Source organism: Vulpes lagopus, chromosome 5, assembly GCF_018345385.1.
Source record: "Vulpes lagopus strain Blue_001 chromosome 5, ASM1834538v1, whole genome shotgun sequence".
Lineage (NCBI taxonomy): Eukaryota > Metazoa > Chordata > Mammalia > Carnivora > Canidae > Vulpes > Vulpes lagopus.
Genome location: NC_054828.1, coordinates 73060201 through 73073322, shown reverse-complemented (window position 1 = coordinate 73073322; position 13122 = coordinate 73060201). Strand labels below are relative to the sequence as shown.

Sequence of the window (13122 nt, the reverse complement as noted above, 5' to 3'; positions counted from 1 at the left end):
GGTTATAGTTGGTCAAGAGCATCCAATACCTAACTATGAAAGTTTCAACACTAAACTATGTTACATTTATTTACTTCTTAAATATTATTATATTATATTATGTCATAGTAGTTCTAAATATTACATTTGTCTAATTCTCCAACTTAAATGTGTAAGACTTACCTTGGGAACTTGTTAATAGTTGAAATTCTTGGGCTCCATATTCAGAGATTCTAATTCAAGAGGTTACAAATCTGCATTTTTTTAAATAAATTTATTTTTTATTGGTGTTCAATTTGTCAACATACAGAATAACACCCAGTGCTCATCCCGTCAAGTGCCCACCTCAGTGCCCACCACCCAGTCACCCCCACCCCCTGCCCACTTCCCCTTCCACCCCCCCTAGTTCATTTCCCAGAGTTAGGAGTCTCTCATGTTCTGTCTCCCTTTCTGATATTTCCCACTCATTTTTTCTCTTTTCCCCTTTATTCCCTTTCACTATTTTTTATATTCCCCAAATTAATGAGACCATATAATGTTTGTCCTCTGACAAATCTGCATTTTAATGAGTCTCACCAACCAAGGGATTATGGGGTAGGTGGTCCTAGCACCCACCACGAGAATCTTTGGTGTGACTTACAGGAATAGCATTTTATAGGGTCACAACTCCCTTCTTTACTTCATGTGGGTTGTAGGAGTTAGGTCTCCCTCAAGGTAAGGTGGTTAAGCTATACTAGGTATTTGAGAGAATGAACCAGAAGGTTGAATTTGAATTGGTTAGGGACTATTGCAGCCAGAGCTAAGGAAAATACCACTCCCTAAGGGATAGGGAAGCTTTGAAACTAGGGATCAAACTGAAGGTCAGCAGACAGAAGGACCTGTACCAGAATGGAAGCAGTGAGGAAGGTCCTAGATATATCTATCAATTAATGTCCATGGTGCTGTTCTGTGTTTTCTTGGTGCTGTTGGGTGTTTGGTCAAAAGCAAGGTCAAACTGGCTTAAAGTATAGAGTCAAAGGCAATGAGAGTTTGCAAAAGCTCATAACATATGTTGCCCATAGGTCAGACAGAGATTCTATTGAAGTGAGAGAGCTAGGTTCTTGTCTCATGGACTCAAAGAATGAATCTTGTGGACAATGGAGAGTAAGTAAAGTGATAGAAGGGTACAGAGAAAGCTCTCAGAAGTGAGAGGGGTTGATGAAGTTTTGGAATATAGGTGAGGTCCAAAGCCAATGACCAGAAAAGAATTCTTGAGACATCTTTGGTGCAAAATGGAGGTTTTATTAAAGCCTGGGGACAGGATCCGTGGGCAGGAAGAGCTGCTGCCCTAGGCCTGTGAGGGGTGGCTGATTATACACCTGGGGTTGGGAGGGGTTTGAGGATAGCATCCTCTTTAAGGAATTTTGGAAGCAAGGTTTCCAGGACCCTGAGGGGCCAGCTATTGTTGGGAAAAGGTCACTTGTTACTGTCTAATAAAACCTGAGTCATGAGACCCTTCAGATGTATGTCGGTGGGACATTTGCTTGGGGGATGATTCCCAACACATATCTTGGGGGTTTAGAGATACAGGAAATTTCTAAAGGAATTTTTATATGTTAAAGTAGACTTACAGGCTCCTGGGGGTTGGGCTAAGATTGCCTTCTGCCCTTTGCAAAGTATAACATTGAGGAGGCAGTTGGGTCTGTAGAGGAAGGTCCCTTTGCCTGTTTCAAGGACTTGTCAATGTGCTTTGTCCTCAGGTAGTCCTCTGTTTCCTCATCAGAGTCCCAACAGCGTTGCCAGCTTGAGCCCCAAACTGACAGTCTTTTATTTAAAACTGACCAGGGTGCCTGTGGCTTTATCATTTTTGTGATGTCCTGGTTTGAGTAAGGACTGGTGATACCATCTTTAATGGCTTCCTTTTGGGTCTGGTTATTCTTTGTTGATCACAAACGTCTGTCATAAAAAATATCTTTTCTACCCATACCTGGTCTGGTTTGTTCCCTTATTTCTGGTTTCCTTACATCTCAGCATTTTTGGGACTTTGTTTTGTGAGCCTGATTCCATAGCCCCCTCCCTATCTCTCCCTACCTAGCCCTGCCTATTCCTTACTCACTTTGACTCTAAAGACTCAATAAAACTGACTGGAACTATCCCTACACTAAATCTTGGCCAGCAGAAATCTCAAATCTGGTGATCTTGGTGCATCTCGGAGGGGCTCACATTCTTGCCTTATGCCTGCATTGGATTTCAGCCTTCTTGACATGGATAATTCAGCCTCTTCTCAAATTTCCACCAAAAAAAACCCAGTTACACAGCATCTTGGTATTTTTTTTTTTTTTTTTAGGATTTGGGGGTCCTGGGCAAGGTTAAATCACCTTCCATACAGCCTTCCACCATTCATGGACCCCTCCTCACTCTTTCTCTTCTCTCCTAGAACAACCCAGATTTCTCATTTCCTGACTAACAGCTTGCCAGCACACCTCCCCCCTGCCCCGCCTTTTTTTTTTTTTTTTTTTTAAATAAATTTCACTTGTGTGCACCCTCTGGGTCTTGCCTTCCACCTTGAACTAACACCAAGACATTTTTCTTTACAGTTTCAGCCTGAAGAGACATTTTGGTTTTATAATACAAGCCCCTCCCTTTTTATGAACATCCCTGAGCCTGTCCTTGTAGCTCGGGGTGGGTGCAGGGTATTTATTTCTAGCACTTAGTAAGCTGCAGACAGGGTTGGAAGCCAGTCCTAGTCAACAGCTGTGGTCATTAGCAGATGAATAGCTACCTATTAGCACTGCACTGCACAACTCCATTAATGGAAGATCAGGTTATTCGTAGTTACCATTTTGTTCTTTCCTTCCTTTCTTCCTATGTTTTTCTGCAGGGTGGCTGGCATGGGGCCTCTTCTGGGCGGTGAAATTTATTTATTTATTTATTTATTTATTTATTTATTTATTTATTTATTTAAAAGATTTTATTTATTCATGAGAAACACAGGGAGGAGAGAGAGAGAGAGACAGGCAGAGACACAGGCAGAGGGAGAAGCAGGCTCCATGCAGGGAGCCTGAGGTGGGACTCCATCCTGGGTTTCCAGGATCACACCCTGGGCTGAAGGTGGCGCTGAATCGCTGAGCCACCTGGGCTGCTCTGGGTGGTGACATTTAAAGTATAGTTGGCTTTGGACAAATTCATTTTTTTTATTGGTGTTCAATTTGCCAACATATAGAATAACACCCAGTGCTCATCCCATCAAGTGCCCCCCTCAGTGCCCCCCAACCGGTCACCCCCCACCCCCCGCCCACTTCCCCTTCCATCCCCCCCCTATTTCTTTTCCCGGAGTTAGGAGTCTCTCATGTTCTGTCTCCCTTTCTGATATTTTCCACTCATTTTTCTCCTTTCCCCTTTATTCCCTTTCACTATTTTTCAATAGATATTGTTACTCTAATGAGTGACTCCTCACTTCTTTCCCTGTTCATGCTGCCCAAATCCTCCAGCTGCTCCACGGAGTCTTCGTCCTCACCTGGCTCAGTAGGATCAGCCACAGCATAGCCAGTTAGATGCTCCCAAAGGGTCATCACAAAAGATCACTATATGTCGGGAAATCCAACTCCAGTAAAAAAATTCTAAAAACTAATCATATAGCGGGGCGGGGGAGAGGCGGGGGAAGGGGGGCAGTTGTCAGCCTCCCTAATAATTGCAGCAATGTGTTTATGAAAACTTAATAAGTGCAATAGAGTACAAAAGTGATATAAAAAAACAAAAAACAAAAAAACAAAGGACCACATCCCTGCAGCGGCCGGATGGAACTTCACGCCTGGTGCTTGTGCGCCACCTTGTGGTGACTGCCTGCAATGTCCCCGGTGGGCCCATCATTACGCAAGAGGAAACGGAGACGCCTTGCTTTGCTGTCCTGGCCCTGGGCTGACAGTGAGTAGTCAACATCTTCTGTTCTTTCTTGGAACATCAAATAGACAGGGGATCCTCCCCTTATGTTCAGCAGCACCTAGGGTTGTAGAGCAGAGAGTGCTACAAAATTCTTAAATCCAGATGCTTTCTGGATAGGTGGTGTTTCACTTCCATTGTTCTATGACACTGGATTGTAAGAGGAACCATTGATTAAAAAGCAGCATTTTGGGCGGGGGGGGGGGGGGGGGCGCAGAGAAAGCACTATGCTACATATGCATTTCAATTTTAAGATACATCTGAATCTCGAAATTGTTTTAATGTCAATAAATAGGTCTTAGAATGTGGCTTTCATCTGTAAAATCTCCTGGATGTGAAGGAGAGTATCCACTACACATGAAATGAATCTGTAACATGAGAGACTCCTAACTCTGGGAAAGGAACAAGGGGTGGTAGAAAGGGAGGTGGGCAGGTGTGTGTGTGTGTGTGTGTGACTGGGTGATGGGCACTGAGGGGGGCACTTGATGGGATGAGCACTGGGTATTATGCTATATGTTGGCAAATTGAACTCCAATAAAAAAATAAAAAAAAGAGAAATGAATCTGTAGTTCATTTCAGTATCTGTCGTTCGGTATATGATCACAGCCAACGCTGGAGGGCAAGTACAGTTGACCCTTGAGAAACACAGGTTTGAATTACATGGGCCAAGTTATATATGGATTTTTTTTTCAATATATTATTGGAAAATGTTTTGGAAATTTGTGAAAATTTGAAAAACTCAAAGTGCATAGCCTAAAAATACCAAAAAAATGTTTTTAAAGGTATGATTTTAAGAACATAATACATACAACATACAAAATACAAGTTAATCAGCTGTTTACTTTATCGGGAAGGCTTTGGTCAACAGTAGGCTATTAGTAGTTAAGTTTGGGGGGAGTCAAAAGATACAAGGGAATTTTTTCACCTGTTTGGGGGAAAGGGGTGGGCCCCCCAACCCCAGTGTTATGGAGAATTGGGTGCTGAAGCTGTTGCCATTGGCATCTTTCTTTTGATGAACTACATCAAAAGAACCAGCGTGTCTCTCTTGGTTGGTGATCACACCAATTCTTCCCAGGTGCCAGGATAGTGGATGGCATGAGCATCATGAGTCACCAGGTGAGGGATTCTTTTTGTTCCCACAAAGATCTTTCTTACTTTGTACAACTTATACTTGGTCTCCTCAGGTGTAATCTGATGAACAGCAAAGCAACACTTGGTGTCATAGATTAGACAGAAATTCTCCCCAGTCTTGTCAAAGCTGATGACTTCCATAAAACCAGCAGAGTAGGTGATATCAGTTCGGACCTTGCCATCAATCTTAATAAAATGCTGCATACAGATCTTCTTTACTTCATCTCCTGTTAGGGCATACTTAAGTCTGTTCCTTAGGAAAATGATGAGAGGAAGACATTCTCTCAGCTTATGGGGGCCAGTAGATGGGCAAGGGGCAAACACACTGGTGAGTTTATCCAGCATCCAATGCTTTGGAGCTGCTACATGCTTCAGATGTTTCTTGGGACCACGAGACGTGGCTGCACGAGGCATGAAAAGAGGATATCACCTATTCTTGTAGCTTTATTGAAATTTTTTTTGGAGTTTTAAAATGAGTTTATTCTAGAATGTTCTTAGGAAGGCAACAATGTTTGTCATTAAAAAAAAACCTGTTTCTTCATGCTGAAAAGGTAATGCAAGAGGCTACAGTTATAAGCTTCTTTCAACTGGAATTCTGGTAGTATATATAGCACAGTGAAGTCATTTCTGCGATGCTAGAATAAATTTAAAAAAGTCTCTTCTATGCTTCTCTTCAAAAACTCGATGAATAATAACAGAAGATGGCATAAAAAAGCGATTTTTTCCCCTATTCATTCTGTAGTATTGGAGGCAGTATTTTTACCATCACAGGTTACAATTTTCATTTTATCCACTTTAATAAGTTCTGTCACCTCTCTGAATTCAACATTGTTTAATACAAAAGTCCACACGTTATCGCAGAATCTGTATGTATTTAGAGAGCCCCTGAAATTGACTCTGTTCCTAACCCTCTGCACCAATGCTGAATTTATAGCTTTATCAAACTGAAGTAGAACTTGAAGGAAAAGTTGGGGGGTGATCTGTTGAGACTGTATGAGCTCATCAAGGCTCTCCTGGAGACTGTTTCCCAAAGTGGTATTTCTATATAACTGATATGCCCTGGCTTAGGAAGAAGAAATTGTTTTTCTTATTCAGGCTTGCATTGATGTCCTGTGGGGAAGGAGCTTCCTGCCAGGAAACAGACAGAAGTGGAGCGGCCAGCAGCCCAGAAGGAAGCACCCACTTCCCCTATTCTTGTAGCTTTAAATCAGAAAATGATAATTAAATTTCTGTCTTTGGACCAGATCTCTCTTCTGAGTTCCATATCGATATACTCAACTGCTTTGGTGACATCCTCTGGGATGTATCACAAATAAAAGAATTTCACCTTCCAGCTTTAGAGTTTAATATCCAATTCAGAATTCATGAGTTTCCCCCCATGTCTACTTCTCATCAACCCCCCCCCCATCTTAGTAAATGGCACCATTATCCTTTCCAAATTTTCAAGTCAGAAGCTTGGTAGCTGTCTTTGATCTTTCCTCATTTACCTTCCAATCCAGTTGACCACAAAGCCTTCAGTTTCTACCTCCAAAATGTAATTATCAGCTCATCTATTCATTTTCTTTCTCATTGCTTGGATCCCAATCTAACCTATCATCATCTTTGCCTGCACTGTTGTAGTAGCCTTCTCATAGGTCTATTGGTTTCTTCTTTTGCCCCCGTACAATCTATTCTCCACCCAGAAGTCAAATGACTTAAATTAGGTCTTGTTATTCCTCCACTTAATTTTTTAAAACGATTTTTAAATTTATTCATGAGAGACGGGGGTGGGGGGATAGAGAGAGAGAGAGAGAGAGAGAGTCAGAGACACAGGCAGAGGGAGAAGCAGGCTCCATGCAGGGAGCCGGATGTGGGACTCGACCCCCCGGGGTCTTCAGGATCGCGCCCTGGGCTGAAGGTGGTGCTAAACCACTGAGCCACCCGAGCTGCCCCTCCACTCAATTTTTTAATGGCCTTCTGTTATGTTTGGGGGAAAATTTCAATTCCTTAACATGGTCGACAAAGCTCTTCATTATTCAGTCCCAGTCCCATTCACCACCTTCGTCTCCTGCCACCTCAAGCCACATTTGCCTTCTCTTCCAGTTCTTTGAACATATGAAGCTATTTCTTGACTTAGGGACTTTTTATACTCTTCTTCTCTGGAACTCTCTTCTTCTCAGTCTTTGCCCTGCCAACTTCTACACATCCTTCAAGTCTTAATTTATTTTTTTCTTCAAGTCTTAACTTAAACGTCACTTCCTCAAAGCACCTTCTCTCACTCCCCCTTAAAACATAACATTTATCATTGTTTTTAGCTAATCGTTTTATGATTATTTATTGTCTGTAAACATTTTGAAGGCAAGAGCATGTCTATTTTGCTCATTAATCTTCCCCGCAGAGCCTTGAAATATACTTTGTATTTAACCAATGCTAAGTAAATATTGGTTGAATGAGTGAATGGATAAATGTGTGCCAGAATGGTGCCAGGTGCTAGAAATACAAAGGAAAACATGGCAGTCATGGTTGCTCCCTTTACAGACAAGTAAACAGGCAGTTACTACACACTGTGTTCCACGGGGTGAGATGGGAGTAAGTGAAACAAACACCTAAACCCAATCACTTTGGCTGTAGTTAGGTAACAGGTACTAGGTGGTGGCAATAGGGAGAGGCAAGAAGAGAGGTGGGGAAACTAATTAGAACACCCTTGCAGCAATCGAGGTAGAGATACTAGTGGCCTGAACCAGTGCATGGGCAGCAGTTAAGGAGAGAAGTGGACAGGTCTGAGAGAGATTTATTTAGAAGTCAGTGTAACAGGTCTTGGTGATTGAATTAGATGTGATAGAATAGGTCAGAGATGGAGCTGTCAAGGCTAGTGTTCAGATTCTTGGATTAGACAAGTGAGTGGGTGATACTGCTGTATTTGCTGAGATATGGAATGTAGAAGGAGAACAAGATTTGAAGGTAGAGTTCTGCAAAGTTTGAGTTTGGGCTACACTATTTAAGGTGTCTGAAGCTTAGGAGACAGATCCTGACTGGTGAATCGACTGAAAGGCACGGTATCCAGAGAATGGTGGAAGCAGAGACAGTTAGAAGAATTACCAGGGGGAGCACACAGAGTGAGAAGGTAATCCCAGAGAACATCAGCTCTTAAGTGACAAGGCAGAGAAAGAGGAACTTGAAATAATCCTGACAAGATATAGCAGAGAGGTAGGAGGACAAGCAGGAGAGAGTAGTGCCACTGGAGCTGAGAAGACAGTCCCAAGGAGCAGAGTACATGGGCAATGAGAGTGATTGTTCTTCTTACCTCCAGAGCATTTCCAAACTCTTGTTGGAAAAGTTTCTTAAGTTCTGTTCTGGTCAACCTCTGACACTGTCCATCACTCTTCACATGCTTGTGGAAAACATTGGTGATACTGGTGATGCTCCTCAGAAGACAGTGAGGCATCTTGTTTTGCCAACTAGAGTATACCTGGGATGTGACAAAGAATACTTAAGTCAAGTTTCATATTCCTGATTTGTTAAAATCTCTTCTTTCTTCATTTCTTGGAGGCAGATAGCAGTGTAAAAATGTGACCTATCTATAATGCCAGATGTCTAACTGGCTTGCATAAATTGTGAAATTTGGCATTTTTACTTCATCTTTCATTTCCAATGATAATGCTCTTACTATAATTCCCAAAAAGAAGAGGACAGAAACTAAACAGGCCTCCTTGGCTTTGTAGCCCTGAAGTCATCTGGAATGAAGATAGCATGGCCTCTCCTTCCACATCTGAAGTGTCCTCTGTAGATGTGCGGATGGAAGGGTTTCCAAAGGTTGTCTATACTAGACTACCTGGCTTAAGAAGTAAAGAGCAGGCCTAGAGAATCATCTCCGTAAGATTATCTTTTCCTTTGTACTTACTGCTGTTATTACATGTCACGTTGTATATGAATTACTTTTTCTTATTTTACTCCTTTAAAAATTGTTCTGCAAAGTCCAGGACCATGTCCTATCTATTTTTATATTTTTCCTAGTGCCTAGAATATAGTAAAAGTTCAAAAAATGTTTGATGGATGGATGCATGAACAAATGAATGATTCCTAATTTGAGTGGTATGTTGGATTAGGTCTGTGGTTCCCAAGCCTTGCTGTAGTTTAGAATCACCAGGGGATCTTTAGAGAAAAAGACTCCAAGTCCCACCTCCAGAGATAGTTATTTAGTATATCTGTGGTGGGACTCTGGACTCTGGATTTAAAAAGCTCCTGGCTGATTCTGTTGCAGCTTTGAGAACCACTGGCCACCTGGCCTCTGAAGCCCTTTGCAGGTAGAGAATGCTGTGATGGCAAAAGTAATAAACGAACTGATTCAACAAGCACTTGTTAACTATTTATTTTGTGCCAGTGTAGTATTGTACTCTGGGAATGTGAATGAATAAGAAACCATTCGTTTCCTCAAGGAACTCAAAGCATGGAGGAGGAGATACAGAATTACACAGTGCCATTCAATAATGGACATCCAATGGTTAGAGACTAAAACAGGAACCTTTCTTCAGATGTTTCCTTTCTTGAAGACAATAGAGGATTCTGAAAATATTAGCTTTAGGGTGAAGTCCACTAAGATTTTGCTTCTCTCATTCGAATAAGAACATGTCATGGTTGGGAAAGTCATAGAATTATCCCGAAAGGCAAAATTACACAATCTGCACAATCTAATTGTCTGTGTAAGAGTACTATGAAAGAGAAATAGGTATTAAAAGAGAAAAAGAATTTTTCTTGAAGGACTTACCTAGGTTGCCAAGAGAAATGGAGGACTTAGGCTGAGAGCTTGTGGAATACTGATTTGGGGATCCTGGTGCTTATATAGGAGTTTTAATTGCACCCTTTTGCCAGACATCTTTTGTAGACAACTCCTTTGGTATCTAATGGACTGATTCATTGCCAACCAAACTCCATTCCACCTGTTTCTTCTCCAGCAAGCCTTTAATCTCTTTGGCCCAAGTGTTTTTAAAGGCACCTTATTCAGATGGAACAGATGGAACTGTGTTTCTTTGAGTGTCATTCCTATTGCTTTCTGTCCACAGCTTGACCTCTGAGGGACAGGTGTCCCTTACACCCACTGTAAGGCTTTAGCACCACCAGAGTGTGCTGACAGAATGCTGAAGTACTCTCAAGAAAAATCTGGTGAGCCAAGAGTGGCCTCAATTCTTGAAAGTAAAATACATTGGTTCTTGAGCTGTGCCATTTTGGTCCCAAATAAGGTCTTTCTATTTATGATAGCACATGGTTGGGTATGTTGGACTAATAATCCAGTTACATTACATGCTTGCTCTCATGCCATCTTGTTCCCCATGCTGGTGGCTCTGCCCCTCATGACCCCTTTCCTTTTGTCTATCTGCTATACAAGTATAAGATGCTAGCACTGCGGTAGAGATAATGATTTTCTAACAGCAAAAACATGGACCCAGGAGAGGATCTGTGGGCTGCAGAGTTGGTGTTCTGTTGAAATTTCACTGATTTTTGTAGAATTTCACCAGCGGGACCATTTCTATTTGGTTCTATTCTCTTTCACTTCTATTTTTCATTTCTATTTGGTTCTATTCTCTTTCACTATTATGAGCCTAGAAGGAAGTGGTTTTTTTTTTAAAAATGTTTTATTTATTTATTTGAGATACAGAGATTGAGAGAGGGAGATGGAGAAGCAGACTCCCTGCTGAGCAGGGAGCCTGATGTGGGGCTCCATTCCAGGATCCTGGGATCATGACCTGAGTAGAAGTCAGACGCTTAACTGACTGAGCCACCCAGGTGTCCCAGAAGTGTTTTTTTTTTCATTATTATTAAAGACCTCTTTCTTTCTTTCTTTCTTTCTTTCTTTCTTTCTTTCTTTCTTTCTTTCTTTCTTTTTTAAGAGAAAGAAAGGGGAGGGGCAGAGGGAGACGGAGAATCTCAAGCAGACTCAACCTGCAGCATAGAGCCCCACGTGGGGCTCAATCTCAAGACCCTGAGATAATGACACAAAAGCCATTTTCAATTTCACCAGTTCATATGTTGTTCCTTAGTTTCAAAGGAATTATGTATAGTTGGCTGTACTCTCACAGAATCTTATATGACAATAAAAATAATTTCCACTCATCTTTATTGCAGAAGTTTGTAGTCTTCTCTTAGAGATAGCTAGTCCTATAATCTCGTTAATGCTATAAAGTAAACTGTATCAGAGAAACTTGTAATAGCCTTGTGGAAATGGCAAGCTGATAAGAACTATAAAATTAATTAAAATGAATAATGGTGAATTTATTTTCTGGGAAGCACTATAGTTCCTTTTCTGTTAGTTATACTGACTTTGAGAATAGCTCTATGTGCAAATACTTTCATCCCTGTCATAGAAAGAAACACCGAGGCCACAAGAGGTGATCGTGAAACATAGTGAATCACAGACCTGGGTCCCAAATCTTTTTACCTCTAATTTGGTTTGTTTGCTTGTTTTTAAGTCTCTTATATGATTTCTAAGATTGTGTGTGATAAAGACATCTGGAATTTTTTCCCAAAGTTTGTAACAAAAACACAAAATGTCAATTCTACCCAGTTTCTCCCCTGAACATCTCCATGGCTGTGGGCAATTAATTTCAGGGAATTCCCTAAGTATATTATTTATTAAACAAAAGAAAATAAAAATGGCTTCTGAAAAGAGATATTCTATATATGTGACTCAATTACATCCCACTGTTTTTGAATTTGTGTAGGAAACTGTTGTGCCCATATTAAGAGGGTCCCCAGACACTGGCTGAAGTGTTTCCCGCATTTCTGGAGGAGCAAGAGGGAGGCCTGACTCCCGTGACCCAGGAGAAGCCAGAGCTCTGGGTGCCTCAGGGGCAGTGGCCTGATGAATAAGTTCCCTGCAGCCAGTAGTGCCATTGTTGGGATGATTCATTAACAGTAATACAAATAATTATAATTCGTGCTTTGAAAACTTTTCTTTTGAGAATTGTCTTTGTGTAAATGTCTTCCCACCCTCTTGGTAAACCAGGCTTTGGCAGCCAGACTGGCTGCCTCAGGGTTTTGTGTGTGATTAAAGATCTGCTGACCTCTTCTGTGTTTCGCTTGTCTAGTTCCCTGGGTCCCTCTCATTTTCTGATGATCTCTTTTCGTCCTTCCTTTTGTCTTCCCCTCCACTTAATATTTCAATCTCTGTTTTTTGTTGTCCTTTCTTTCTGTGCCTCTTCTTGCCTTTTGTGTCTTCCAGCCCTCCCCCCCTGCATTGCCACCCCATTCAGAATATCTGAAATCTCCATTTTGGTCTTCTCTTTTATCCTTTTGTCTAAAATTTATTCTTTCCCATCAGGGAAGATAAAAGCAGAGTACCCTGGAAATTGATATCTCATGTTCTTGCTATCAGAAGGGAAAGTGACATTTACTGAGCATCTACTCTGTCGCCCCCAAAGATGGAGAGCCTGCCATAGTCACATAGCAGGGTGACTGGGCTTCAACCATGGTCTGTTTTGTATCAGAGCTGATGGTTTTGCCACTATACCACCCACACTGCCATCATACAGAGGATAGTTTCTGACCTGGAGTCCATGGCCAAATGGTGTTACATCGCCACAGCTTCTGCTGTGACAGCCTTCTGGTGGTGTGGCCTTGGCCCCTCAGCAGTGAGGGAGGAACTCTCAGGAATGTCCACAGTCATGTTCAGATTACAGGAGGTTACGAGGTCATTTAAAGGCATTGAGTTCTCTGTGGGAGAAGGTTCATGATTGAAGAAGTCACTGCTGGGGGCGGCTAACCCAGTGCCCATTCCAACTCTGCCTGCTGTACAAACTCAGACAACTTATGAAATTTCTCTGTGTCATAGCAGTCAAATCAGGTGGTCATCATGTCTTGGGTGTGTCCCTGGGCTATTGTGTGGCTCAAGGAAATGCTGTATTGTGGTGTGTTTTAAACTCATCTGGGGAAAAGCTCTTTACAAATCCCAGTTATTATCCTTATTACAGAGCTCAGCATGATTACATGTGAAGCATTTGTTCCATCTGAATAAGGTGCCTTTAAAAACACTTGGGCCAATAATTATAGAAGTTTAATACTTCCATCAATCATGTTCACAATGAGGAAGGGGTGTAGCTGAATGAACTGGGGTGTGAGGTG

At 41.7% G+C, this 13122-nt stretch overlaps 1 protein-coding gene and 1 pseudogene across 1 annotated transcript; both read right to left on the bottom strand.

The window, feature by feature from the left end:
* Positions 1-3763: 3763 nt before the first annotated feature.
* On the bottom strand, positions 3764-5388 carry LOC121491816 (annotated as a pseudogene).
* Positions 5389-5759: 371 nt separating this feature from the next.
* Positions 5760-12775, bottom strand: LOC121491815 (transcription initiation factor IIA subunit 2-like). Its single transcript, XM_041756969.1, has 2 exons — positions 12576-12775; positions 5760-6087 (listed from the first exon to the last, which is right to left on the bottom strand). Exons 1-2 carry the CDS (start codon positions 12773-12775, stop codon positions 5760-5762), a joined length of 528 nt encoding a protein of 175 aa, XP_041612903.1.
* Positions 12776-13122: the final 347 nt, after the last annotated feature.

Bases quoted from the DNA above. Each gene is read 5' to 3' on its own strand.
- LOC121491815 (XM_041756969.1), bottom strand. From the start codon at position 12,775: ATGGGCACTGGGTTAGCCGCCCCCAGCAGTGACTTCTTCAATCATGAA. The intron at 6,088-12,575 runs GTAACACCATTT...TTCCTAAGCCAG, and splicing joins ACAGCAGAAGCTGTGGCGAT to GGCATATCAGTTATATAGAA.